The sequence below is a fragment of the Dipodomys merriami genome, unplaced genomic scaffold, assembly GCF_024711535.1.
Source record: "Dipodomys merriami isolate MVZ:Mamm:240054 unplaced genomic scaffold, mDipMer1.0.p SCAF_5, whole genome shotgun sequence".
Classification (NCBI taxonomy): domain Eukaryota; kingdom Metazoa; phylum Chordata; class Mammalia; order Rodentia; family Heteromyidae; genus Dipodomys; species Dipodomys merriami.
In genome coordinates this window covers 13,779,067-13,803,632 of record NW_027206068.1, presented here as the reverse complement: position 1 = coordinate 13,803,632, position 24,566 = coordinate 13,779,067, and the positions used below count along the sequence as shown (strand labels likewise).

Sequence of the window (24,566 nt, the reverse complement as noted above, 5' to 3'; positions counted from 1 at the left end):
AGTGGCCATGGTTGGCTGTTTATGCTTGGAGGATGAGAGGTTAGACTGGCCCTGCTCAGTAGAGGTACTCATAATGAATGAATCTGTCCATGTTCATGTTGTGGGCATCAAACATCCTAGAGCACACTAGTTTCTATTCTTATTCCTATACATCATCTTCTCCTACTTTCTTGGCTTACTTACAGAGCAGCCAGCCATACCAAAGGACTGCAGACTGCCTGCTCATTAGTTGTGTGCACAGAGCAGAGTGCTTCAGTCTGGTATTTTGACATTTACTTTCAGATATAAATACTTCAAATGCAAAGACATAAATATTCAAAAACAGACCTTTTCAACCATTTGGTCACTTAATTCAATATTATACTTCTACATCCCAACTTTTCTTATCACAGGAATTAAAAAAAAACCCTAATGTATTCTCTTCTCACAGATATGAGATAAACAGTGCTCTGCACCACAGATACTTACTGAGCTGCAATTTTGATGAATTTTTTCACCAGCTGCACTCGTTTACCCAGCTGGCTGCAAAGCAGAATCTCTGTGGCCACCCAGAGCTGGACTTCATTACATCTCTGGAGCAAAAGGCTGAGGTTCACAGTGTGTTCCCCATTTCCTTGTCTGCTGAAGGTGAAGTAGATTAGCTCTTGCTGAAAACAAAAAAGGTATTCATGGTGGGGTTTATTTTTAAAGTCAGGATGTGCATGATTGAGTCCATTTTTAAAGAGCTGTTCTCATATCATTAGTATATTAACAGAAAACAGGCTGAATAATCATGTATCAAATTTGAAATAACATCTTTAGTTTCAGAGATGCCTCATTCAATAATATTCACTTAGAATCTTCATGCAAAGTAAAATTTCAGAATGTGAGGAAGACGTATTTCTATGAAGATCTATGACTTTCATATAAATGAAAGTTTAAATCTGAAGTTTAAATCATGGGCCAAAAGGAGGTCTCACATACCCCAAAATAATTACATAAAAATTGTGGAAGATGAACATCTTTGTTAAGGTGTACTTTATACCCAATGGTTATAGAATTTTAGTGTGCATCAGGACCTTTGCAGGAGGAAAGGCTAAAGAGAATTCTTGCCCCCCTTTTTGTGATAGAGCATTACTCTGTTGCTCAGGCTGGTTTTGAACATGTGATGTTCAGTGATGTTCCTGCTCCAGCCTCCCAAGTAACTACAACTATATGTAGGCAAGACCATGCCTGGCTCTGAACATCAGTAAATCTATCAAATTTCCAGGTGGTACTAATGATGGTGGTTTGGGTATCTTCTCTTTGATAACCACTGATGTCAAAAGATATAGTCAAAATATAAATAGAAAGAAAATCTAGATGAAGGGTGGGAACCAATAACTTACAAAAAAAAGTGGGTCCATTTAACTATTTATATAATCACGCACAAAGTAACAGATGAGATTAGTTTGTTAGATTTGGTTTTTGAGGGTATTTTGATAGAAGTAATCCACACAGATTTTATAGATTTCTCAATTTTACAGAATTCTCCACTGCATATGCAGCAACACCTTGCACGCTGCTAATAGTTCCAAAGACACTAGTCATTAGCCTGAATGAGTTCCCTATTTGTTAAAATTCAGATCATCATGTTGGAGTTTCTAAATGAAGAAAAATATGAAAAACTTTGGAAGACTTTCCAAATGAAACCTGAGTGTCTTCTAAATTGGGAATAAAGTTCCCTCTCAGAAGAGAAGACCATGTTAGAACAAACAAATTCCACTACATGGCAAACAAATGCAGCATATGGTTACACAAGGCTGTAACATTTTTCATCTTCTGGTTCCCATGAGCCTTTCCATTGCCAAATTTACTCATTAATTGTGGCAGCATTGTCCTCCTAATCTATCATTTATAAATGCTATAATCCCTTCTAAAAGGAGAAATGAAAAATTAAATATACCCAAAATTTATGAGTGATGTCATACAGCAGGGTCTTAAATTTATGGAATGTTTTTAAGTAAAAGGAAGGATATACATATATATATATTTCCATATACATAAATGTTTCTTATATAACTCTCATATACTTCATGGAAAGAAGTAGAAATATTAACATCAAAGGCAAAATTTGTCTTCAATCTCATTACAGCATTTTATATATATAGATACATATGTACATAAAATCATGTAAGTTATACACCCATATAAATGTGTATATACATGTTAAACCCCAGCATAGAATTGCTCTAGGAGTAAATAAAGCATGGTCACATAGTCTTATTTCCCTAGGATGACCTTCAATATATCTGAAGTCCCCAGCTGTCTGGGGTCACAGCATCTTAGAATAACTAAACCACCATGCAAGTATCTTCAGGAAGAATTCACAGTTAAAGCAGTCTTAGTGCTTTTATGCTTTCACTCCCTACTTACCTCATGAATTGAATTGAACAGACTCCAATCAAAATTCATTAATTCCAAAGCAAGATCCCAAGTGTTCATTCCCAAAATCCTCATCGACCTTTGCTGTGATTCCTCATTTTCTGCAAACGGGTTCTAAACCAGCAGAGAGAAGTAAGAGGATCCTCAGTAATTGCCAAATGCTTTATAGTGAATTGGCTGTCTGTAGGAAGGTACTAGAAGCCTAGATTAGGAAAGTAATCTTTCCTGAGTGCACTTAGTATTTTCCCTGGTCTGTTCACCTTCGGCGAGTCAGCCAATGAAGGAAAGGGTCTTGGAAGCAGGAGAATGCGGTCAGATATGCCCCTGAGGTCATTTCTCCCCTCCCCCTCCAGCTCCCACACACCCACTCACAAACCTGATTATAAAACACTGCGCTGGCAGACAGCATAATGAAAATGAAAGCCCTGGAATCACTTTGGCTTCTGGTAAGAATTAATGTGCCAGCAGGGTTAGTATAAAAACAAACAAAAGAAATGTCATAGTGCACTTCAATAAAGGCAGACATGGCTTTTACAGGAAATAGGTTTAACAAGTCTCATCCCAGACATACATTTACAAATGTTATTAAAATGACCGAGAAAAAAAATTCTAACATGAAACAAAAAAATATAAAAGCTATCTCAATTCTAATCTCATGGTAGCTGATTATTTTATGTACTAACTATTTTTTTCCCTATATAAATGGGGCCTAGTCCCTATGAGGCTGGTGACTGGGCTTCCTTACAAATCTGGCATGAAATAATCAGATGCCAAAGCAACCTTAAGTCTATCATCACTGTTAGTTATTAAAAATAATTTTGCACTTTCCCAAAATAATTTGATGTTTTTCAATTAAAATATAAATTCTCTCACTTGAGAGGTTGAACAGTTAATGGCTTGGAAAGCAAAAGGGTAGGAATTTGCAGAAATAAATGGCATGTCAGGATAAAGGGAACATTTCAGATGCCAAGTGTTAATCCTTCCTTCTAGTCTGAAAAAAAACACGATTTGCATTTTTAGAAGCTTTGCAATTACAAAAACTTTCCTCATTAAAAAACACACAACAACAAGATGCAGGACCTTCCCGGAGCTGTCCCACAGAACTGATTCTTTCATGGCAGGTCAAGGTACAAATTGCCTTCGCAACCCCAGGGCAGGACTCAGCCTGAAGGGCAGATGGCGCTGACTGGATGAAGGAGCTCATGAGTGCTGAAAGGAAGCGAGGGCTTCTCAGGGATGTATGTGCCAGCTAGAATGGGACATTACAACACAGACTCAAAAGGATGTCTCAACAGGAGGTAGAAAGTTCTACCAATCCCTGCTGGAAAGATTTGTTTGTCTTTTTGTTCTTCGTCCATTTCCATCAATGTGCCCCTAATCCTAGTTCTGTCCTCTGTGCACTACCTGGGTCCAGAAATACTTCGTATTTCTCTGGATGGCTCTAAGTCCGGATTTCTAGGAAAACTCACTAATATATTGAAAGTACCAGTAAGTACAAGTGGGTTTCACATATTATTCAATGTTCTACTTTAAAGGAAATCTGGAAATGAAATACCTAAATCTGCTTCTTCTAAGACATGTGAGATGGTGTTTAAAATCAGTGGGGAAAATATTTAGGACAGGATGTTTAGAGCACCCGTCACCACACTGCTTTGCTCCAAGACCTACTTTAGACTCTGAGATTGGCCCTGGTCAGGGGTAGACATGCACTCCAAGAAACTTCATGAGAAGCTTGTGTGACCAAGGCAGGAGGGAGAGACACAGTAGAGGGTCTCCACTACAAGGAACCCCACAGTAGCTATGATTATTAGATTGTTGTCCTCTGTGGGAGGAGTAAAACCAACCTCGCTGTTTACTCAAAAATGCTGCATAAGACCTAGTTTGTCCTGTTACACCAGTGTATAATTACACAGGACCTGTGGCTGCTGATTGATAGCATAGGAAAGGCTGAAGCAAATCATTCCCTCTCCTTCCTCATTATCCACAAACGAAAGGATGTGCAGGAGCTTCTGAGTCAAACATAGTGGGATTTAAAATCCTAGCACACTTGTCTGTTGGAAGTAAGAGCAAATTGCTCAGCCTTTCTGAACCTCACAGGATGACTGGGAGAGTTAAATGAGATACTATATGTAAATCACTCAACACATTCATGTCTGGTAATAAGTATAAACATAAATAGTAACTAAAATTACTGTGATATACTGCAGATCATTTCATGGAAAATACTTTTACTAAGGCAATTTTTGTTAACCCATGGTCACCAAAAGGCTTCTTCAATTACATACACAAAAGGGGCCAGCTAGAAAGACCTACCTCACTGATGACTATATGAGAGAAGAAGAGAAGTCTGACTCTAGATGTTTCAATCACCCTAAGCACACTCTTTCTTTAGATGATGGAGCTAGACTGGCCCTACCTTTCAGAAAACAATAACAAGACTGAAGTTATTTAGGTATAATAACAGTAGAAAAGATCCATCTATCCATAAATTTCTTAAAATTCAAAATGAAAATAACTTGAAGGGTGAATTCCACATTTCCTCAAATACTTGTTCTTCAGCGGCATCTGGTATCTCGTGGTTAAGGACTCCATCTTACACAGGGAAGCCTGGCAATTAACTCTTTCTTCAAGGAAATGGAACATTAGAGTACATCATCAAGTTCACTGAATCGAAGGACAATAAATCCAGCATGTGTTTCTCAACCTAATCTCTCTACAGAAATGGAATTTAAATTCCATGAGAAAGGAAGTCACTTGTCTCAAATCCCTTATTTCAAGGGATCAGATAAAAGCAAGGTTACATGAAGGAAGGGTTTAGAGTCTCAGGTTGGGCCTCATTTGAAAAGCAGTGATATCTTGCAAAAGTATCATTGGTGAGGGGAGGGAATAGTTAAATTTTCTTTTCCTTCCTTTTTCTCATTATAAAGTATATGCAATACAGACACATATGCTCTCTGTCTCATGCTATGTCATACTACATACTTCCTTGAGACTACCAGCAAGAAGATCCATGAGGAGATGTGGCCCATAGACTTTGTACCTCCAGAACTATGAGCTAAAAAATATACCCCTTTTCCTTATAAAGTAAAAACAATATGTAAAGACACACTGAACCTGACATCTGAGGCTAAGATCCTTACCAATGTATCAGCCAGGTCCTTCCGGTAGACACAGATCCGACTAGACGCCTCCAGAGATTTGGTAACGGCCAAGTCATTTGGCTGAAGCTCATGCTTTTCTTTATTTAAAAAATAGGTAAAAGAAAAAGAGTGATTAGAAATGCAAGTATACCCAGGCAGTCTATATAAAGAGTGAAAGTTGCCCAAGAAGAATATTTGAAAGTACAGAAACTAAGATTTAAGAGGAACAAACTGCGCCTTTTACAATGAAACCAGTTTTGTATCTTTTACAATGAGAACAATGATACAAGAGATAGCACTGCTCAGCACCCACAGAGTGCGCCTTCCTGCTTCTTCCCTGTGATGTTTACTCATTCTTCAGAACACAGGACTTTTTAAGAGAAATTTTACTCATGATTCTCTCTCTAGAAAAACACACAGATTTCTAATTACTATTTAATATACATATTCACAATTATTTGTACATTGACACATTTGTAATTATTCCATATAGGGTTTCACTATAAGCATTTACTCACTTATCTCTGTTGCTTATCTATGTCATGTTTAATTAATATGTAACAGCCCATTATATCATCAAATGGTTGCTCTATTGTTGACCATTTAATGGTTTTCTTTTTTTCTGCCATATAAATTAAACAGCATGATATATATTAAGTACTGGGACAGGGGCTAACATGTTAACAGGTGCTTGATAAATGGGTTCTATTATTGCAGCAGTAATAATATATTTTGCTAATGTCAACATCCTTGTGCATAAATCCTTGTCTGCTTACAGACAGTTTTCTTCAGATAGTTTCTTAGTATGAAATTACTCAAAGGCAATGAATAGTTTCAAGATTTTTGAACACAAGCTGCCTAATTACTTTCAATTCTTTATAAAAACAATCAATATATTGTTCCTAAATATAAATGCAAAGCTAGTAAACTTGACCAATACTAATTATTACTTTTGGTAAGCTTGCTATTTTTGATAAAACTAAAAGAATGGCTCTCATTCTATCCTTCCTTCCTTCCTTCCTTCCTTCCTTCCTTCCTTCCTTCCTTCCTTCCTTCCTTCCTTCCTTCCTTCCTTCCCTCCCTCCCTTCCTTTCTTTCTTCCTTCTTTCCTTCCTTTCCTTTTTTAACTGATCCTGGGTTTTGAACTCAGGGCCTGGTGGACAGCTTTTTATGCTCAAGGCTAGCACACTACCACTTGAACCACAGATCCAATTCCAGCTTTTTGGTTGTTAACTGGAGATCAGAGTCTCATAGACTTTCCTGACTAGGCTGACTTCAAACCTTGGTCTTCAGATCTCAGTTTCCCAAGTAGCTATGATTATAAAAACACCCACAAAACCTCCAATATCTTTATCACTTTATGACAAAAAGGAAAAAAAAAACAGACCTCATTGTCATTTTTTTTCTGAAAAAGCAATGAAACTGAAGAAAAATATATAACTAGATAAAGGAATACATTATTATCTCTGCTTATTTTTTTTCTTAAGTAGAACATTATTATTTGGAAGATGTGGGCAGAAAGATTCTTTACAGAAAAAGAAGAAAGCTTCCAATGGATGTAAAATGATGACACATTTCTGAATGCATGACAGGATTCACACAAGAAGCTGGTGTCCTATCAAGGGCTATTGATGGTCTGTGCACCCGAGACACCACTTCCCCTGCTGATGAGTCTAAAAGAATGTGAAAATGGTACTGCACAGTCACCAGATAGATACAGAGTGGGGAAAAAGAACCCATCAGTCAACAGATTCTCACGTGATTCGTGGTTGGCTACAGTCAGCTTCAGAGGGATATAGGTCATAGTCGTACAAAACTCACATTAGTTCCTTCCTCTTGTCTGAATGGGGACCCACTCTCTGAGGTGGTACTATGTTGAGAAGCAAATGCTTGTTTTTGGTGAAGATTAAGCCTCTTAAAAATCATTAAGGTTTCTGACCACTCAACAATTAAATATTATATATATAAATACCATGTATATGAAATATCTGAAATACATGACTAAAAATTGAACCACTCTGATTAAAATTATGGGGTTCACATGCTTTTCATATTCTTGCTCTTTTTTTCCCTAGGTAATTTTGGGGTCATTAGGGATTGAACCCAAGGCCTTACACCTCCTAGCCATGTGCTTTACCACAGGGTAACACTCCCAGCCTTAGGTCATGGTTTTTGTTTGTTTGCTTGTTTTTTGTTTTGTTTTTTTGTGCCAGTATTGAGGCTGGAACTCAAGGCCTTCAGCTCTTGCTGGTGAGCTAATATTTGAGCCATACCTCTACATCTGGCTTTTTGGTAGTTAATTAGAGATGAGTCTCACAGACTTTTCTGCCTGGGCTGGCTTTCAAATAGTGATCCTCAGATCTCAACCTCCTAAGTAGCTAGGATTACAGATGTGAGAGCTACCAGTGCCCAGCAGAATGATGTTTTAATAAGAGTTCTCAGAGTAGAGAGACCCCCTTCATTAGGCCGAAGAGGAAAGTTTCTGTTTGTATATATACTTGACTGGCTGCAGGACTGTTCCATCAGCCTATGAGCCATGAAGCAGGCATGGAGTAGTGTTCTGTTTAATAATACTTTAACATCACAGCTATTCTGGGGTCTATCTTTCCCTGTAGAATGGTAACCAAGGACAAATGGGAATGCCATCTCTCTGTTCCTCTCCCCAGCTCGAGCCATCTCTGGTTGATTAGTTCACATAGTGCCCCCATTTTTCAACTTCTGATGCTCAGTCACTTCCTTTGTGTTTTTCACAGGGTTAATGAGATATTAAATAAAGATTGTAGGCCCAAAAGGAGGCCAGTGACTTAGAGATCTGACAGGCCCCAGTGAAAACGAAAATGTCTGTTCAGGCTGCATAGATCAATAGTGTCAGCTTGTAATCTGTGATCTTATTCAAAACAGACAATAAACCTTTCTGGAAGGATGAATAAGGTCCAGCTGAGGGCAAGACTGTCACCGGGCCTCGCTCTCCACATCCAGCTGAGGGAACACTGCCTTGTGAGCTTTGGCTTTTTGTAGTAGTTTCCTTTCTTCCAAAAGAGACTAAAAACTAAATTGTCAACTAGCAATATGACTAGTTCAAGGCCAACTTTCTCTTTTTTTCCCTACAGTAATTTCATCCTTTACCAATTTCCCAAGTAAATTTAAATATGAAAATGAAAGGCTTATCTAAAGTACAAAATAAGAAAAGCTTTATAATGCATTTCAAAACACTGGTGAGCCTATTCACTTCCTGGGTAGGAAATTCAGTATTCAAAGGTACCCTACTGTTGTCATGGAAACACCTCTGGTAGGCCAATTCTTATTGTTACTCTGGTCATCCAGCTGTGGGACCTGAAGGGAGGAGCAGCAGGTTTGCTCTCTCCTTTTGGAGGAGATCCAGTGAAAGATTAACAATCAAGGAAAGAAAATAATTTACCCCCAGAGAGCATGATGGCCACCAGAGCCAGATCCTCTTCTGCATGCTGAATCTTTTCTGCCACAACCTTCAGGATCTCTCGGGCTGTACTAGAAACTTTTGCCTTCACACTGACATAGGAGTGCTCTGTGATATACACATGACAAAAAACTGCAAAAAAGTCAAAAGAAGTGTTTGTAAACAGAACTGTGGTCACCAGGGGCAAACTTCTCCAAACCAAGGTAACTCAGCTTGCTGTTTTCTTCTGTATAAAGTGCATTGCAGCTCCATGTAAACACATGCACACGAGGATCTGAAGAGTATGCTTGTAAACACAGCAGGCATAGGCATCACAAAAAGCAGTTCAGTTTTCCACACAGCAAGGGGGCCCCAAGTCATGCCAGTGTGTGCTATATTTCTGAATCACTTCTCTGAGTTGTCAAGATCTCCCAAAGCAGCATATTAAAATGCTTCACTCATAAATTTTTATTTTATACTTCATTTCCAGATGGTCTCAATGGTCCAATCATGAACAGCATATTTGCCATGAGAATTCTCATAAGCTTATCTAAAAATCTGTCCTCTGCTTTGGATTTTGTGTTTGGCTTTCTCAGTCATTTAAGAATGATCCCTCCTATCCCTCCACCTCCCACTCCATATCAAAGTGGTGATAAGTTCCAAGTTCCAAATGGAGGTTACATTTCTAGCCTTTTTACTTTCCTTTTATTGACTTAAAGGTGTTAATAATTATTACCAACACATTATCACTATCAGGGTGAATGAGTCCTGGAATTTTTTCTTTATGCTTTGAATAGCAGCAACAGTGTTAAGAGCACTGGATATCATCAACATACTGCTTCTTCACATTAGTTATTCTGGGTACATAAAACACTAGCTTCTGGCTTCTTTAGATTAAACAGAAGGACAATAGTATATTCAGACATCTTACTTTCTGTGAGGGAAAAAAAGCAGAGCTCATAGAGGAATTTTATGTGCAATTTAAGTGGCACCACAAAAATAAAGCCAGGAATGTTTTCACAGAAATGCAAATGAAGTAAAAGCCAAAGCAGGAGTTGACAGGTATCTAGCCTCAGAGTAAACACTAACAGGAAGCACTTGACAGACTTTGTTTGGCTTAGTCGGGTGCATCACAAAAACAATATCTTTTAACAAATAATTGCTTCATATTTTGTCAGCAGACTTGTAAGAGGAAAAAATGCTTTCCTCTTTGCATAGAAAAATGGAATTTTTGAGCACAGCAAAGATCTTGCCTATAAATCACTAAATGTAGAGTCAGTTTATGGCTTGCTTAATAGACTGATGAACGAAGAGACTGGAGCCTTGAAATATTTAGTGTCTTTGAAGCTCAGCATGGAAAACTGCACAATTAAATTATAAGACAAATGGACAAGGGAGGTCAGCAATTAACAAATTAGGAGGGAAGGTAATTTCATTAGTTAGCTCTTTCACTTGGAGCAAATGACATATAATATGATACAACAAAATCCGCGTGTCAGTGGCATTATATACAAACACCACAAAGTAGAAGAGGAGAGCCTGTGACATTTTGGTGTTTCTTTTTTTAATGTTTAGAAAAGCTGAGCAAATATCAAATCCCTATACTTTGAATTTGCCCACATGGGGAAAGGTGAGGTGAAAGAGCATCTCACAGTAACTTTAGCATGAATGATTAAATTTAGTTTCCTGGCTTAGCATTCTACTCAACCTTTATCCACACAGAAGGAGGCCACTATGACCCTTTAGATTCCTGAATAAAACAGAGGAGCATAAAGCATCATCAGGGTACTTAAAAAAAGTCTTCGTTGACTAAATAAATGACCTTCTGCAAGGAGGCCAAGATCATTACCCACCAGCGACCTGAGGAAACAGTGTGGGACAACCTAGCCATACTCTCTTCCCTTCCTTCCTGATTTTCTCCAAGATTTTTTCTCTTAGTCTCTAGGACTAAGCCTGCACCTTGATTTTGGTGGCTTCTTTTAGTCAGGGGCAATGGGTAACAGAGGCAGGGAGAGGGACTGGGGAAAGGCTGAGCTTCCAGTGTATTTTGCACCTCTACACAGATACAAAGGAGCTCTGTGCACTCTGCTTTCCTTGCTTCCCATGTTAAAAATATGCTTGGTCCTTGGGTTAGGATTATCTGATCTGAGAAAACTAACAGTCAAAGCAAGGAAAGGAAAATCATCCTATTTGCTGCCAACATGCTTGTCAGAGGGGATGATGGATAGAAATGAAAGCTAGATGCAAATGGATATGCTCAGTAGGAGAGTGATGGCAACCTACTCCATCCCTGGCTTAACATCATACTCACTTTCCTCTGTTTCAGTCACAGTTCCTCTATGCTGGAGCCAGTTCTCCTTAAGACTGAATTGGTGGAAAAGGGCTTTATTCTGTGAGAAGGGAGAAAGAGAACAATGAATGAATGTTATTTCTGCCCTTTGGAAAACCACAGCCATTTACAACATGTTTCAAAAGAGCTAGCCAATTTTTCTTTTAATATGGAATCTACTCATCCAATCTTAAAGAAATAAAAAGGGAGTTGCTGTAGTTAATGAATGTGGAGGTGGAGATTCTGGCCAAGGCCAGTGAGTAGCTAGCAAAAGACCCCTGGAATTGTTCCTTGTAGCTTGCTAGAGAATCGCCCCACATTATCCAACTCTGGCTATGGATAAACATCCAAAGATTCTTCTCTTTTAAAAAGCCCCATTTCACCTTCCCAATATTATCATCTAAGTTCCAGTTACAACAATCGGAGCTTCTGCTTTTTACATTTTCCATACTACTGCTATAATATGATGACTTTCCTAAAGGAACTAGGTACATTGCTCTTTATGATGACTGGCCTACAAAATCTGTCACTGATGCTCACTCCTGCAATTCCCCTCAGCAAGTTAAAGGGAACACACCATCAAGCTTGCTACTGGCTTTCTTATTTCTCCTTATAACACTTCCCTGCCTCTTGGGGTCAAGATTCATCATGTGGTTTCTTTTTTCCATCAGGGACATGAACATTTTAAAATAAAAATATACCACAAAATATGCTACTGTCATAAAGTCAAGGGCACATGTAAAATGTGATTTGTGGCAGCACAAGGAAACCCCAGCACAGCAGCAAAGCACAGGTAAGAGCTGCCTTGGGCTTCCCTGCTTCACTCTGTCCTACATTAGGTAGTGTTCAATGAAAATATGCACAAATACAGTCAAGCAGGGCAAGATCTTCAGGGTGAATCACTCCATTTCTGAAATTCAGAAGGGTCTGCCTACCTTCCTCTGTGGTGAATACTCATCCACTGTGCTGAAAGAAGAAGACAAGAAATCAGTCATTGTCTTGTCATGGAAGACTAATCTTCAGGAACTCTTCAACATACAGAAACAAAATATTCATTTTTCAAAAATAAAATCTGCAATTTTAATAAGGTTTTATATAAGAAATATATCTTACTAAAAAACTGGGCAGAAGTATAAAATACTTTTTTTTTTGGTGCTGGCACTGGGGGGTTTGTAATCAGAATCTCAATATTATCCTTGAGCTTCTTTACTCAAGGCTAGTGGTCTATCACTTGAGATCAGCTCTACTTCAGGCTTTTTGATGGTTAATTGGAGGTAAGAGTCTCATGGACTTTTCTGCTTTAACTGACTTCCAACCACAATCCTCAGATTTCATTCTCCTGAATAGCTAAGATTATAGGTGTAAGCCCCCAGCACTCCACCAAGAATACTTTTTAAAATTGTTTTACTTTATATTATTTTGGGGGGCTGGAACTTGGGTTTTAATTCAGGGCCTCACAAACTCAGTTGGCTTTTAAGCTCAAGGCTAGTACTCTACTATTACAGGTACACCTCCACTTCTAAGAGTGCTTTTATTTTTATTAAATTTTTTAAAGGACGAGCTTTGAATAGGGCTGGAGGCATGGCTTAACTGTTAGAGTACTTGCCTAGCATGCACACAGACCTTGAGTTCATTACCATCAACAATAAAAGTTACAGAAAATAAAGTTTAAAAAAGGGTTTAAATTCAGCATGTCAGTTTATGAGTACAATGCGTCTTAATCAATGTTGCCCCTTCCTCAGCCCCCTCAATATATTTCAGCTCCACCCATCCCCTCATGTTTCCTAGTTCAATTTTATATACATATACATTGAGTATTGTGATTTTACTTGTTCACCCTTCCTCTCTCCATTGTCTGCCCTTCTCCCCTTTGTCCTACCCTCCTCAGACAAGACATGTTTCAGCTTCCTGGTATTCACTTTAAAACACAATATTCATTAATTTACTATTTAGAACATACTTGATATTGGTTTCTGAATTTCAAATGAACCAGGAAGAAAAGCTACCTGTTACACAGGTATATTGTGCTTTCCATTCACTCACAGAAAGGGAAACCAAGGCATGAAAAAAAAATTTGGAAGTGTAGTCCACAAGACAAAGTTTGGTGGCGTTCTTTCTCTTTAATGAGTAGCAATATTTAGTACAGAGAAATGTTTTCTCATACAGTGTTAAACTTTAGGTGAAATTATAGATGGCTAAGTATCTCAGCAACCTATCAAGAATGTTTCTCTAGGGAGCATTCTCACTGCTGAATGGCTTCTAAAAGCTACCTCTCCATTCACCAAAAAACCTGCCCTGGGGCTGTTTGCATGCATCATTAAGTTATCATAAAGTACAGGTACAATCTTATTTCTCAGAAAGAAAAGAAAAATGTGATAATCACAGCACTTGGGGCGCAAATCTTTTTCTATCATCTAAAGGCATTTCATTCTTTTATGTAAAAGAAGCAACATTCATGTCCCAATTTTTCTTTCTTTTTATGTAGTACTAGGGATTGAATCCAGAGTCTTCAGAATGCTAGACTGAACTATACCTCTAACCCCAATATATTTTAATAGCATTTCCTTATATTAATGTGTTATTTTCCATTCTAAGAAGAATAGAATTATTAAGTTCCATTGATGTATCAATTTATTTATTGGTGATACTACTGGAGTCTGAATTATAGGCAGACATTCTGTTCATCACTTGAGCCACACTTCTCATCTTTTCTATTTTGATTTTTTTGTTTGCTTGTTTTTGAGACAGAGTCTTGCTTTGTTTCCAGGCCATACTAGACCACAATCCTCTTATGTATGCTTCCCACTGTATCTGGGATGACAGGTGTTCACTACCATCCCCAGCCTTTTCTGTTGAGAAATGTTTTGTGAATTTTTTGCCCAGGAGGGTCTCCAACTTCCTTCCTTCCACTCTCAATCTTTCAAGCAGCTACAGACTAAAGTTTTTCTACTATAACAGGTTTATTTTACAGAAGGGAGTAACTTCCATATGAGAGATTATTTTGATCTAATATTACCTTTTGTTCTCTTCTTTGTTTCATTTACTAGTTTATATTTTCCATATTAATTTCAGACTACATATTAATTTAGACTATAGAGATTTAAAATAACATAGATTACGATCTTTAAAATACCACTACAATTGTCTAATACATTGTTCTAACTTGCAGCTGAGGTTTAAACTATTTTTTTTGTGTGTGTGCCAGTCCTGGGGTTTGAGTTTAGGACCTAAGTACTGTCACTGAGCTTTTGTGCTCAAGGTTAGTACTCTGCCACTTGAGCTACAATTCTACTTTCAGATTTTTGGTGTTAAATGGAGAAAAAAGTCTCATGGACTTCCCTGTGGGAGCTGGATTTGAACCACAGATCTTAGCCTCCTGAAAAGTTAGGATTACAGGGATGAGTCATCAACTTCTTTATGTGAAATCTGATTATTTAGAACTAAAGTTTACACATGGTTTCCTGTTCCTGAAGATTACTTACAAAGATTTTTTTTTCATTTGCAATGGCGATTCCCTAAAAATAAATAAGGCTTAAAAATCTCAAGTCAGTAGTCTGAAAGGCCTGATTTTTCTATGAAAATTGTATATATGATGGCTGAAACTTTAATAAACATTTTCCTAACAACAATACACGTACCTCATTTCTACTAAGCATAAACCATCACATTGTAAATTAGAGAAATTTTTCCTCAGGATGAACTCTTCCAATTCTGAATCTGAAAATCAGTAATGACTTTATACTCTCATTTATCAAAATAAGTATGGAGAGTTGGTAATAAAACACAGGAAAGTCTGGTGTTACCAATCTGAAGATTAACAAGAGATTAATGGGACATTTGGACTTGCCAAAAGTCACTGAGTACATGGCTTTCTTCAATTTTTCTGAATTGATATGAAAATCTAAGAGAGCTCATAAAATTGAGCATTTGAAGTGCTCTGTGACTCACTGGGGCCTAGTTATAAAATTTCTTCTTTTAACCCCCTATTCTCTAGAGATTTCTGTGAAATTCAAAATTACCAACTAAACATATGGATTTAAAATTAAATAATAATTTATTATGCAATTATTTATAGGCCAGCAGATGGTTAGGGCTCACAAAATGGTAAAAGAAATAGTTAATGAGCTTGTTAACTTGTGGGGGAAAAAGGAACATAATTCACTACTAGAAAAATGAAGGGACCCAGAAGAATCTAGAGTTAAAGTATTCAAAATCAACGTTATAGGTGAAACTTCCCAAACCCTCCTGTTTTCTGCTGCATTCATTAACTAACTGCTATAAGAAATTCAGGTACTCAAGTTGTCATGTCCAAAACGAGCTTTACAACATTGGTGCGGGGGGGGGGGGGGGGAGAAGGAAAAGGATTGGGATTGGGGGGGAGGGGGGAGGCTGGGAAGGGATGTGAAGGGTAAACACAGGAGGAGGCTGCAATGCTTGGTAAGAAATGTATGTATTATCCTGCCCATGTAATTGTAACTCCTCTGTACAGTATGTTCACAAATAAAATTAAATTAAATTAAAAAAAAAAAAAAGAAATTCAGGTACTCACTGACGGCGATGCATTCCCAGTATCTTTTGAAATTCTTTCAATTCTTTTTCCAGTATGGGATATTCATAGACATCATCCAGTACATTTCTGTATATGGTCTGCAGGAAAAGACAAAGAACAGCTGAAATGGTTTAGTGTCTTCTTTGCAAGGATTAAAACTAAGATTTGCAGCTGGGAGCCGGTGGCTTATGCTTGTAATCCTAGCTACCCAGGAGGCTGAGACCTGAGGATCTTGGTTCAAAACCAGCCTGGGCAGGAAAGTCCATGAGGCTCTCATCTCCAATTAATCATCAGAAAACCAGAAGTGGCACTGTGGCTCAAGTAGTAGAGTGCTAGCCTTGAGCTGAAGAGCTGAAGGACAGTGCCCAGCCCCAGAGTTCAAGCCCCACAACTGATAACAACAACAACAACAACAAAACAAGTAAGATTGGCCTGGAGAGGGAAGCTCAGTGGTCAAGCTCATGCTTAGCATGTGTGAAACTCTGACTTCACCCCACAGCACAAGCAGCAACAAATACAACATCATCCTGTTCAAGCAAATAAAGTGGAATCTAGGACAACATAGGGGTTTAATCTTAGCCGTGTATCAACTGGCTTTTGAGCTGATTTTAGAGGCTGTGGATAAGGAAATCCTGGAGAGTGATCCCTGGCTGGCTACTTGAGATTTCCTTGCCTAGTTTTTAATCTTAACAAAACAATATTCACACAATCACTTGGGAGAAAAAATATCATTTAATCAGCTACTTTGAACATATGGTTCTAGACAAAGTATTAGACAAGTTTTTAACTGGATATCAAAATGAAGTCTGAGTGTTAAGTGCAAATTATTTCCTTCACAAGTCAGATTTGGTGTAGGTCCTTGGTTGTCCTAAAATGGACCTCTTGCTTTTGAGAATTTTATTCTACTACTTCTTTGTTAGTCTGCAAATAGGGCTTTTGTGACTAAAGAAAGCCAAACTCCTATATTCCAGAGAAGTGTCTGTATTGAAAATATATCACAGCCTATTAATAATCACTTTGTTTAATTTAAAATGTACTGTTATATAATGTACATATCAATATAATTTTAAATGATGTTTTATCCACATGTTGTATACATCTATAGTTACAGTAAATCTCAACATTTTAAACAGCATTAAATCTTTTTGTCATTCTGTTTTTTTTCTTGTTCTAGTACTGAGGTTTGAACTCAGAACATCATGCTCTTGTTTGGGTTTCTTTTTTCTTTTCTTTGGCCAGTCCTGGGGCTTTGATTGTGGGCCTGAGCATTTTCCCTGAGCTTCTTTTGCTCAAAGCTAGTGCTCTACCACTTGAACACAGCACCACTTCTGGCTTTTTCTGTGTATCTGGCACTGAGGAATCGAACCCAAGGCTTCATGCATACAAGGCAAGCACTCTACCACTAAGCCATATTCCAAGCCCTTGTTTGGCTTTCTTATTCAAGGCTAGCCATTCTACCACTTGAGCCACACCTCCACTTGCAGCTCTTTGCTGGTTAATTGGAAATAAGAGTTGCATAGATTTTTCTGCCCTGTCTGCCTTTTAACTATCATCCTCAGATCTCAGCTAGGAATACAGGTGCAAGCCACTAGTGCCTGGCTAACCATAACATCAATTCTTAAAATATAGATTTTTTTTAACTTCTTTATTTATCTCAATTGTAATTAAAGTCCCATCACTAAAAAAAAAAGTCCCATGACTAATAGAAACTAAACATCTTTTTAAATGGAAATATTTAAAAATATTGAGTATTTAAAATATTTAAAAATTAGGTTTCTATCTTTGTAGAGAATATCAGGCCTGAAATCTAAATGAATCTGCTCTTTTTGAATGAAAACTTGATTATAAAGGAAAGTTGAGGGCTGGGAAAGGTGGCTCAGTGGTAGAGTGCTTGCCTTGCATGCATGAGACCCTGGGTTTGATTCTGCAGCACCACATAAGCAGAAAAAGCCAGAAGTGGTGCTGTTGCTCAAGTGGTAGAGCATTAGCCTTGAGCTGAAGAGCTGAGGGACACTTTCAGAGTTCAGGCTCAGAGTTCAGGCCCCATAATCAACACACACACACACATAAAAGTTGAGTAACTGTTACCAACAAATGGGATTTTTCAACTGTATAACAAAATAAAGCAGCTATTTGACATCAAAGAATACCTGGAAGTGCTAGATTACCTTTAAAAATATTTTTGAGTGTTCATCTTCATGGAGCCAGTCTTTGTACAGAGCAATCCACTGGGAAACAAGATGTAAGACTTTACGTTTCCGACATGGTGCCTCTGAGTTTTCTTCCTTGCCTTGATACTTCTTAGCAGAATAAGTGCAAATGGTTAAGGAAGAACATTGTTGGAAGAAAAATTAGGAAGAGATCAATTTATCCTGCTCTTTACAAACTAGGTTAAAGCATGTTTTCCAAAGAATCTATAAGCATATAAACATGAAGGAAGAACTTCAGGCGTAAAGAGAGCAAAAGGTCTGCACTGAAAAGAACAAAAGCAAACCCAGAAGATGACTGTAGCATCCTCAGTGGGAGACCATGGGGTTAAGGACTGGACCATCATAGTGGCAGCTGCTGACAAAGTCCCCCAGGCAGCATGGGTTTAGTGTCAGTTAAAAGAGAAATGAGATGTCCCATTGATAGGATCTGGCCTTACTACATAGGTAAATATTTCAATGAAAGATTAGGAGGACAGATATTCTCTGATCCTCAGATATTCACATTTTTTGTATAACCAGTTACTTATAAAGTAGTTTCAAAGGAGCACAGATTCCTGAAGCCCAATTTGTGATATGACTCAAATCCCTTTTACCCCCCCCACCCCCCCAGCTAGGAATACTTGGGGAAAAAAAAAAGAGTTAGCTAAGTTCGTGTGTGGTGGATCACACCTGTAATCCTAGCACTTGGGAGACTAAGGCAGGAGGATCATGAATTCAGATTAGCCTGGGCTACATAGCAAGACTCTGTCTCAAAGATAAAGAACACTGCACATTTTCATTTTCATTAAAATTAAATTTAAATATTTCAACAACAGAGCTAGGAAGGTGGCTCAGTGGTAGAGTGCTTGCCTTGCATGCATGAGGCCCTGGGTTCGATTCTTCAACACCACATAAGCAGAAAAAGCCAGAAGGGTTGATGAGGCTCAAGTGGTAAGAGTGCTATTCTTGAGCTGAAGAGCTGAGGGACAGAGCCCAGGCCCAAAGTTCAGGCCCCACAACCAACAATTAAAAAAAAAAGCATGCACTGACATGGAACATTCACAATTACCACTGATGGGGGAAAAACAAGTAAGGAAAAAAAAGCATGGCTTTCTTGCTGATGGCTGGCATTCTACCACTTGAGCTACACCTGAGTTCAGCTTTTATTTGCTGCTTAATTGTAGATACAATCTCATTGACTATTCTGCCTGGACTGACTTGAACTGCAATCCTTAGATCTCAGACTCCTGAGTAGCTAGTATTACAGGCAAGTGTCACTTACTTCTGGCCATAAACTATTTCTGTTAAGAATGGTAGCAGTGGCTCACACCTGTAATCCTAGCTACTCAGGAGGCTGAGATCTGAGGATCATAGTTTGAAGACAGCCCAAGCAGAAAAAGTCTACGAGACCCTTATCTCCAATAAACTAGAAGAAAGCTGGAAGTGGAAGTATGGCTCAAGTGGTGGACACTACCCTCGAGCAAAAAGCTCAGGGACGGCCGGGCGCTGGTGGCTCACGCCTGTAATCCTAGCTACTCAGGAGGCTGAGATCTGAGGATCGCGGTTCAAAGCCAGCCCGGGCAGGAGAGACCGTGAGACTCCTATCTCCAATAAACCACCAGAAAACCGGAAGTGGCGCTGTAGCTCAAGTGGTAGAGCGCTCGCCTTGAGCTGAAGAGCTGAGGGACAGCGCCCAGGCCCAGAGTTCAAGCCCCACGACCGACAAAAAAAAAAAAAAAAAAAAAAAAAAAAGCTCAGGGACGGCATCCAAGCCCTGACTTCAAGCTCCAGGATCTGCATAATAACAATAATAAATAATATAAAAAAACATAAATAAAAGTGTTTACTTAACTAGGAATAAGTTTAGAATTTTCTAATGGACCTATCTTTTTATCAAATCCACCAAAATGGGCATTTCTAAGCATCTGGAATGGAAATTCAGTCTTAACTGGGAATGTCAAACACTGTGACCACAAACACTGATAGGACTGGCAAACTGTTCAACAGAATTATGATATTCTTTAATGCTGATAAATAAGTGTAAAGTAGAAATGATTTAATTTTTTTTTTTTTTGGTCCGGTCGTGGGGCCTGAACTCTGGGCCTGGGCGCTGTCCCTCAGCTCTTCAGCTGAAGGCTAGCGCTCTACCACTTGAGCCAGAGCACCACTTCCGGCTTTTTTCTTTTTGCTTATGTGGTGCTGGGGAATCGAACCCAGGGCCTCAGGCATGCAAGGCAAGCGCTCTACCACTGAGCCACCTTCCCAGCCCAAGAAATGATTTATACATCAGACTTTGTAAATATTTTAAGATATAATACAATCCTGTAAGAATACGCTGTGACCATCTTTAATTTCCATCTATGAAATAAGATCAAGGAAACATATATACACACAAACCATTATATAGTCTAGCTTAGTTTTTCTCTTGAAAGGAAAAAAAAAGTAAGGATGCATTCTATATAACTTCCATTTATGCAATTGTTGCTTTTTTTCCTTTTCCTGTGCATATAATGGCCTCACTAAGGTAAAGAAAAAAGTCTAGAAAATTATGAAATACCAACAGCCAGTACATGCAGGTTCTACAACAATAGACAAGTTGACTAAGGCAATTTCAGAGACTGATAGTTCAATCATTCATCCTCACTGATAGTGAAATTAGTTTGCTTAACCATGACCTTTTCCTCCCAAAAGATGCTTCTTTCTTTCTTTCTTTCTTTTTTTTTTTTTTTGTCGGTCGTGGGGCTTGAACTCTGGGCCTGGGCGTTGTCCCTTAGCTCTTCAGCTCAAGGCAAGCGCTCTACCACTTGAGCTACAGCGCCACTTCCGGTTTTCTGGTGGTTTTATTGGAGATAGGAGTCTCACGGTCTCTCCTGCCCGGGCTGGCTTTGAACCGCGATCCTCAGATCTCAGCCTCCTGAGTAGCTAGGATTACAGGCGTAAGCCACCAGCGCGCCTGGCAAGATGCTTATTTCTAAAATATTTACTGATTACAGTTTTACTGTTTTGTTCTCCTATACCAAGGTATATAGATTCTTTTTACATTGTGTCACTACTAAACTATACTGATGTATAAATTTAGCTTGGGGAAGGTATTGGGTGAGAGTTAGAACTTCTGTGCAATGAACTGGATATTAGTTGGCCCAGGGCTCTGAGCTTAAATAATGTGTTTATGATGACAAACACTGAAAGATGTAGAATCTTATGCAATGTAATCACTGACCTAAGACATTCAAAACTAGAAGAAATGGCTATAATGCATAAATAATGTTTAAGGATTATGACAGGAATCAAAACAGAACAAAATCATTTGCACACCTCCTTAGAAGTTAGTAAGTAGTGGGGTATTAAAGCCATCAAATAAAGTTGCCATATTTTGTGTTTGGTTTATATTATGTGAGATGTAAACATACAGAACCAATCAACATAGAAATGTTTAAGATGTTTCAGATTTCATTGATTTTGATAATCAGTAAGAATCTGAGTTAAATTTTCATATAAAATGTCTTAAAGACTAAAATCATATTGGTGTCCAAAAGAATTTTTAGAGACTCTTTAGGAACATCTGAAGAAACATTAAATCATTAAATGATAGTAAAAGGTAACATTAGCATCAAAATTAAAGACAGTTGTTTGAAAGCAATTTACTATCTGAACACATTTATTACACTTTAATAAAGAGTAATTACTTTTTGAAAGGTTGGAATTCAAATTTAGATAAAGCTAACCATAGAGCAATCCATTTTCCTAGACATTTTTTATGTGGGCTAGTATAGAGTCTTCAGTTTGTCTTATTAAAACCATAAAGGTTTTCTTAAAAATTGATTAAATGCCTAAAGCCTTTAATTAATTTGCTTTTGTTATTACCAATAACAAATTGTTAATTAAGTCTAAATTAATTTATTAAGTACTTCATTGCTTTTTAAAATTAATTAATTAATTATTTATTTTTGTCAGTCATGGGCCTGAACTCTGGGCCTGGGCACTATCCCTTAGCTCTTCAGCTCAAGGCTAGCACTCTACCACTTGAGCCACAGCACCACTTCTGGCTTTTTCTGCTTATTTGGTGCTGAGGAATCGAACCCAGGGCCTCATCCATGCAAGGCAAACACTCTACCACTGAACCACCTTCCCAGCCCACTTCATTGCTTTTGAAGCATCTTGTTTCAATCAGTTGAGGCAAGAAGCCCATGTGGAGAGTTTCAATGATATGTAGTTTTGCTCTCTGGCCTTTGGATGTTTCCATGTGACATCTCTTCTAGTTAGTAGGGAAAATATACAGCTTCCCTACTGGTTATTAACCTTCTAATCCCATCCATCATACTAAGAAAGCATGCAGTGGCCAAACTCTGAAAAGATGGGAGCTGATTACAAGGGTGAATTTAGACCTCCCATGTAGAGGAATGGCTTACATTCCCAGAGACACTTCCACAGGAGTCCGACATCACATATTTACATACATTTTCCTGCACAAGTGATCGGATTCTGACTCTCCTTTAAGGCTACTAATTGTGTGATAACTGACAATCCATTCATTGTCTTCACTCTGAGGGTAGGCCATTCACCTCCAGATTTCAAAGTAATGGTGAGAAACAAAACTAAAATAGCCATGATGTACAGTACCATTTACCATGTCACCAAATGCAAAAATAGCCATTCTGCATTTATAGTTCCCCCTCTATTCTGTATCATTTCATCCATTACCTTGAATATCACATTATATTACTATTTAGCATATCCACACTCTATCATGGGCAGAGTGTATTAAAGAAAGCAGTTGATTCCTGATGTGGGGCATCTGTGTGAGGGGAAGCTGACATTGCATCCTGAAGTTAATGAAGGATATTGTCTTAACAGCGCCTGGCACAAGTCATCAGTTGTCATGAAGACTGTGTACGTGAGGAGGAAATCATCAAGGAGGGTCTCTGCAAAGAAAGAAAACAAATACAGGGTAAGCAAAGAAGCAACCCCAAAGGGCAATAAGATCTCTGATCCCTGAATACTATGCAGAAAGACAAAAAATAATGGTGGTAAAGGGAAAGGTAAGAATAGAATTTAGCCACAAAATCCATTGTTTACTAAAGAGCTGAAAAATTCTCATTTTCTTTTTCTTACAATGTTCTCTTAACAACTCATCTCTTTTCCTTCTTGCTAAAACATCATGTATATTTGGGGGTAGAGATGTTATGAAAAACCAATGCATAAATAATGTGCTTAAAAATAATATGTTAAGCCAGGTGCTGGTGGCTCATGCCTGTAATCCTAGCTACTCAAGAGGCTGAGATCTGAGGATCGAGGTTCAAAGCCAGCCCAGGCAGGAAAGTCCGTGAGACTCTTATCTCCAATAAACCACTAGAAAACTGGAGGTGGTGCTATGGCTCAAGCGGTAGAGTGCTGGCCTTGAGCTGAAGAGTGCAGGTACAGCACCCAAGCCCAGAGTTCAAGCCCCATGACCGACCAATTATATATATATTATATATATATTATATATATATTATATTATATATATTATATATATATTATATATATATATAAGAGTTCCAAGATATATACTCCAGTACTAAAGGGAATATGATAAACGAGGTCTTTCCAAAGCTATTTACTTTCATCTAGGGCCAGAACAATGGAGAGCAAAATCCTAGGAGACAGACATACATCAAGTCCCAAGGCAGTATCTCTTGGAAGTTTGAGGGAGGGAGTGAAATTCAGTGAAAGAGTAGATGCAAGCATGAGGCCCTAGATCCCATCTTCTGAACTACAAAAAAATGAAGCTGGGAAAGTAACACACTGTGGTTTTTTGTTTTTACTACATGAAAAGAGACTAAGTTGAGTCCAGCTACAATTACAGAACAGCAATCATGCTCCCTCTTAATTCTTTTCTTTTTCCTACTAACAAAATCAGGTTCATTTTTTATCACCTCTGTGTCTGGATTATTCTTAGCCAAGCCTGTCTGACATGTAATAAGGAGCTGCCAAACAGGTAGACTCCGGCCTGCAATGTAATTTCCAAAACAATAGAAAATGATGTAGTAAACTGCAGAGGAACCTGACACAGTTGTCTTTGGCTAGTCTTCTTTAGGATTCATTTACAGTGTGATTTACTTTCTGTATGTTTTACATTCTGGACACAAAAGTTTTAGTTGTATGAAACAGTAATGAAACTATAGAGATACAGTGATTATACACTCCTAGAGTGAGTGTCTCCCTCTCTACTACTTCATAAATTGAAACTTCACCCCTAATTTGATTAGATTAGGAGTGAAGGATTTGAAGGATTAGATGAAGTCACATGAGTGGATCTAGTGAAGGGGCTTAGTGTCCTTGTAAGAATCCTGTGAATACTTGCTTTTCCATCTACTCTGTGAGGACATTGTGCAATGCCTGCAATTCATGAGCCCTGGGTTCAGCCCTCACCAGACGTTCTGCTAGCCCCTAGATCTGGGATTTCTCAGCCTCTTCGTGAGAAATAAGTAGATGTTAGTCATTTATAAGCCAACTATTCTGTGTTATTCTGATATAGCAGCATGGGCAAAGACATATACCC

At 38.3% G+C, this 24,566-nt stretch overlaps 1 protein-coding gene across 2 annotated transcripts in view; it reads right to left on the bottom strand.

Annotated features, from left to right (window-relative positions):
- Rapgef5 (Rap guanine nucleotide exchange factor 5) overlaps positions 1 to 24,566 on the bottom strand; it is a 269,039-nt gene that overhangs the window by 23,632 nt on the left and 220,841 nt on the right. For both annotated transcript variants that reach the window (XM_069996107.1, XM_069996106.1), the window contains exons 12-20: positions 22,869 to 22,947; positions 18,005 to 18,149; positions 15,837 to 15,934; positions 12,223 to 12,253; positions 11,270 to 11,348; positions 8,962 to 9,111; positions 5,544 to 5,641; positions 2,395 to 2,517; positions 469 to 647 (exon numbers count right to left, since the gene is read on the bottom strand). In XM_069996107.1, the coding sequence (XP_069852208.1) occupies positions 469 to 647; positions 2,395 to 2,517; positions 5,544 to 5,641; positions 8,962 to 9,111; positions 11,270 to 11,348; positions 12,223 to 12,253; positions 15,837 to 15,934; positions 18,005 to 18,149; positions 22,869 to 22,947 (982 nt within the window). The remainder of the gene's footprint in view (positions 1 to 468; positions 648 to 2,394; positions 2,518 to 5,543; positions 5,642 to 8,961; positions 9,112 to 11,269; positions 11,349 to 12,222; positions 12,254 to 15,836; positions 15,935 to 18,004; positions 18,150 to 22,868; positions 22,948 to 24,566) is intronic.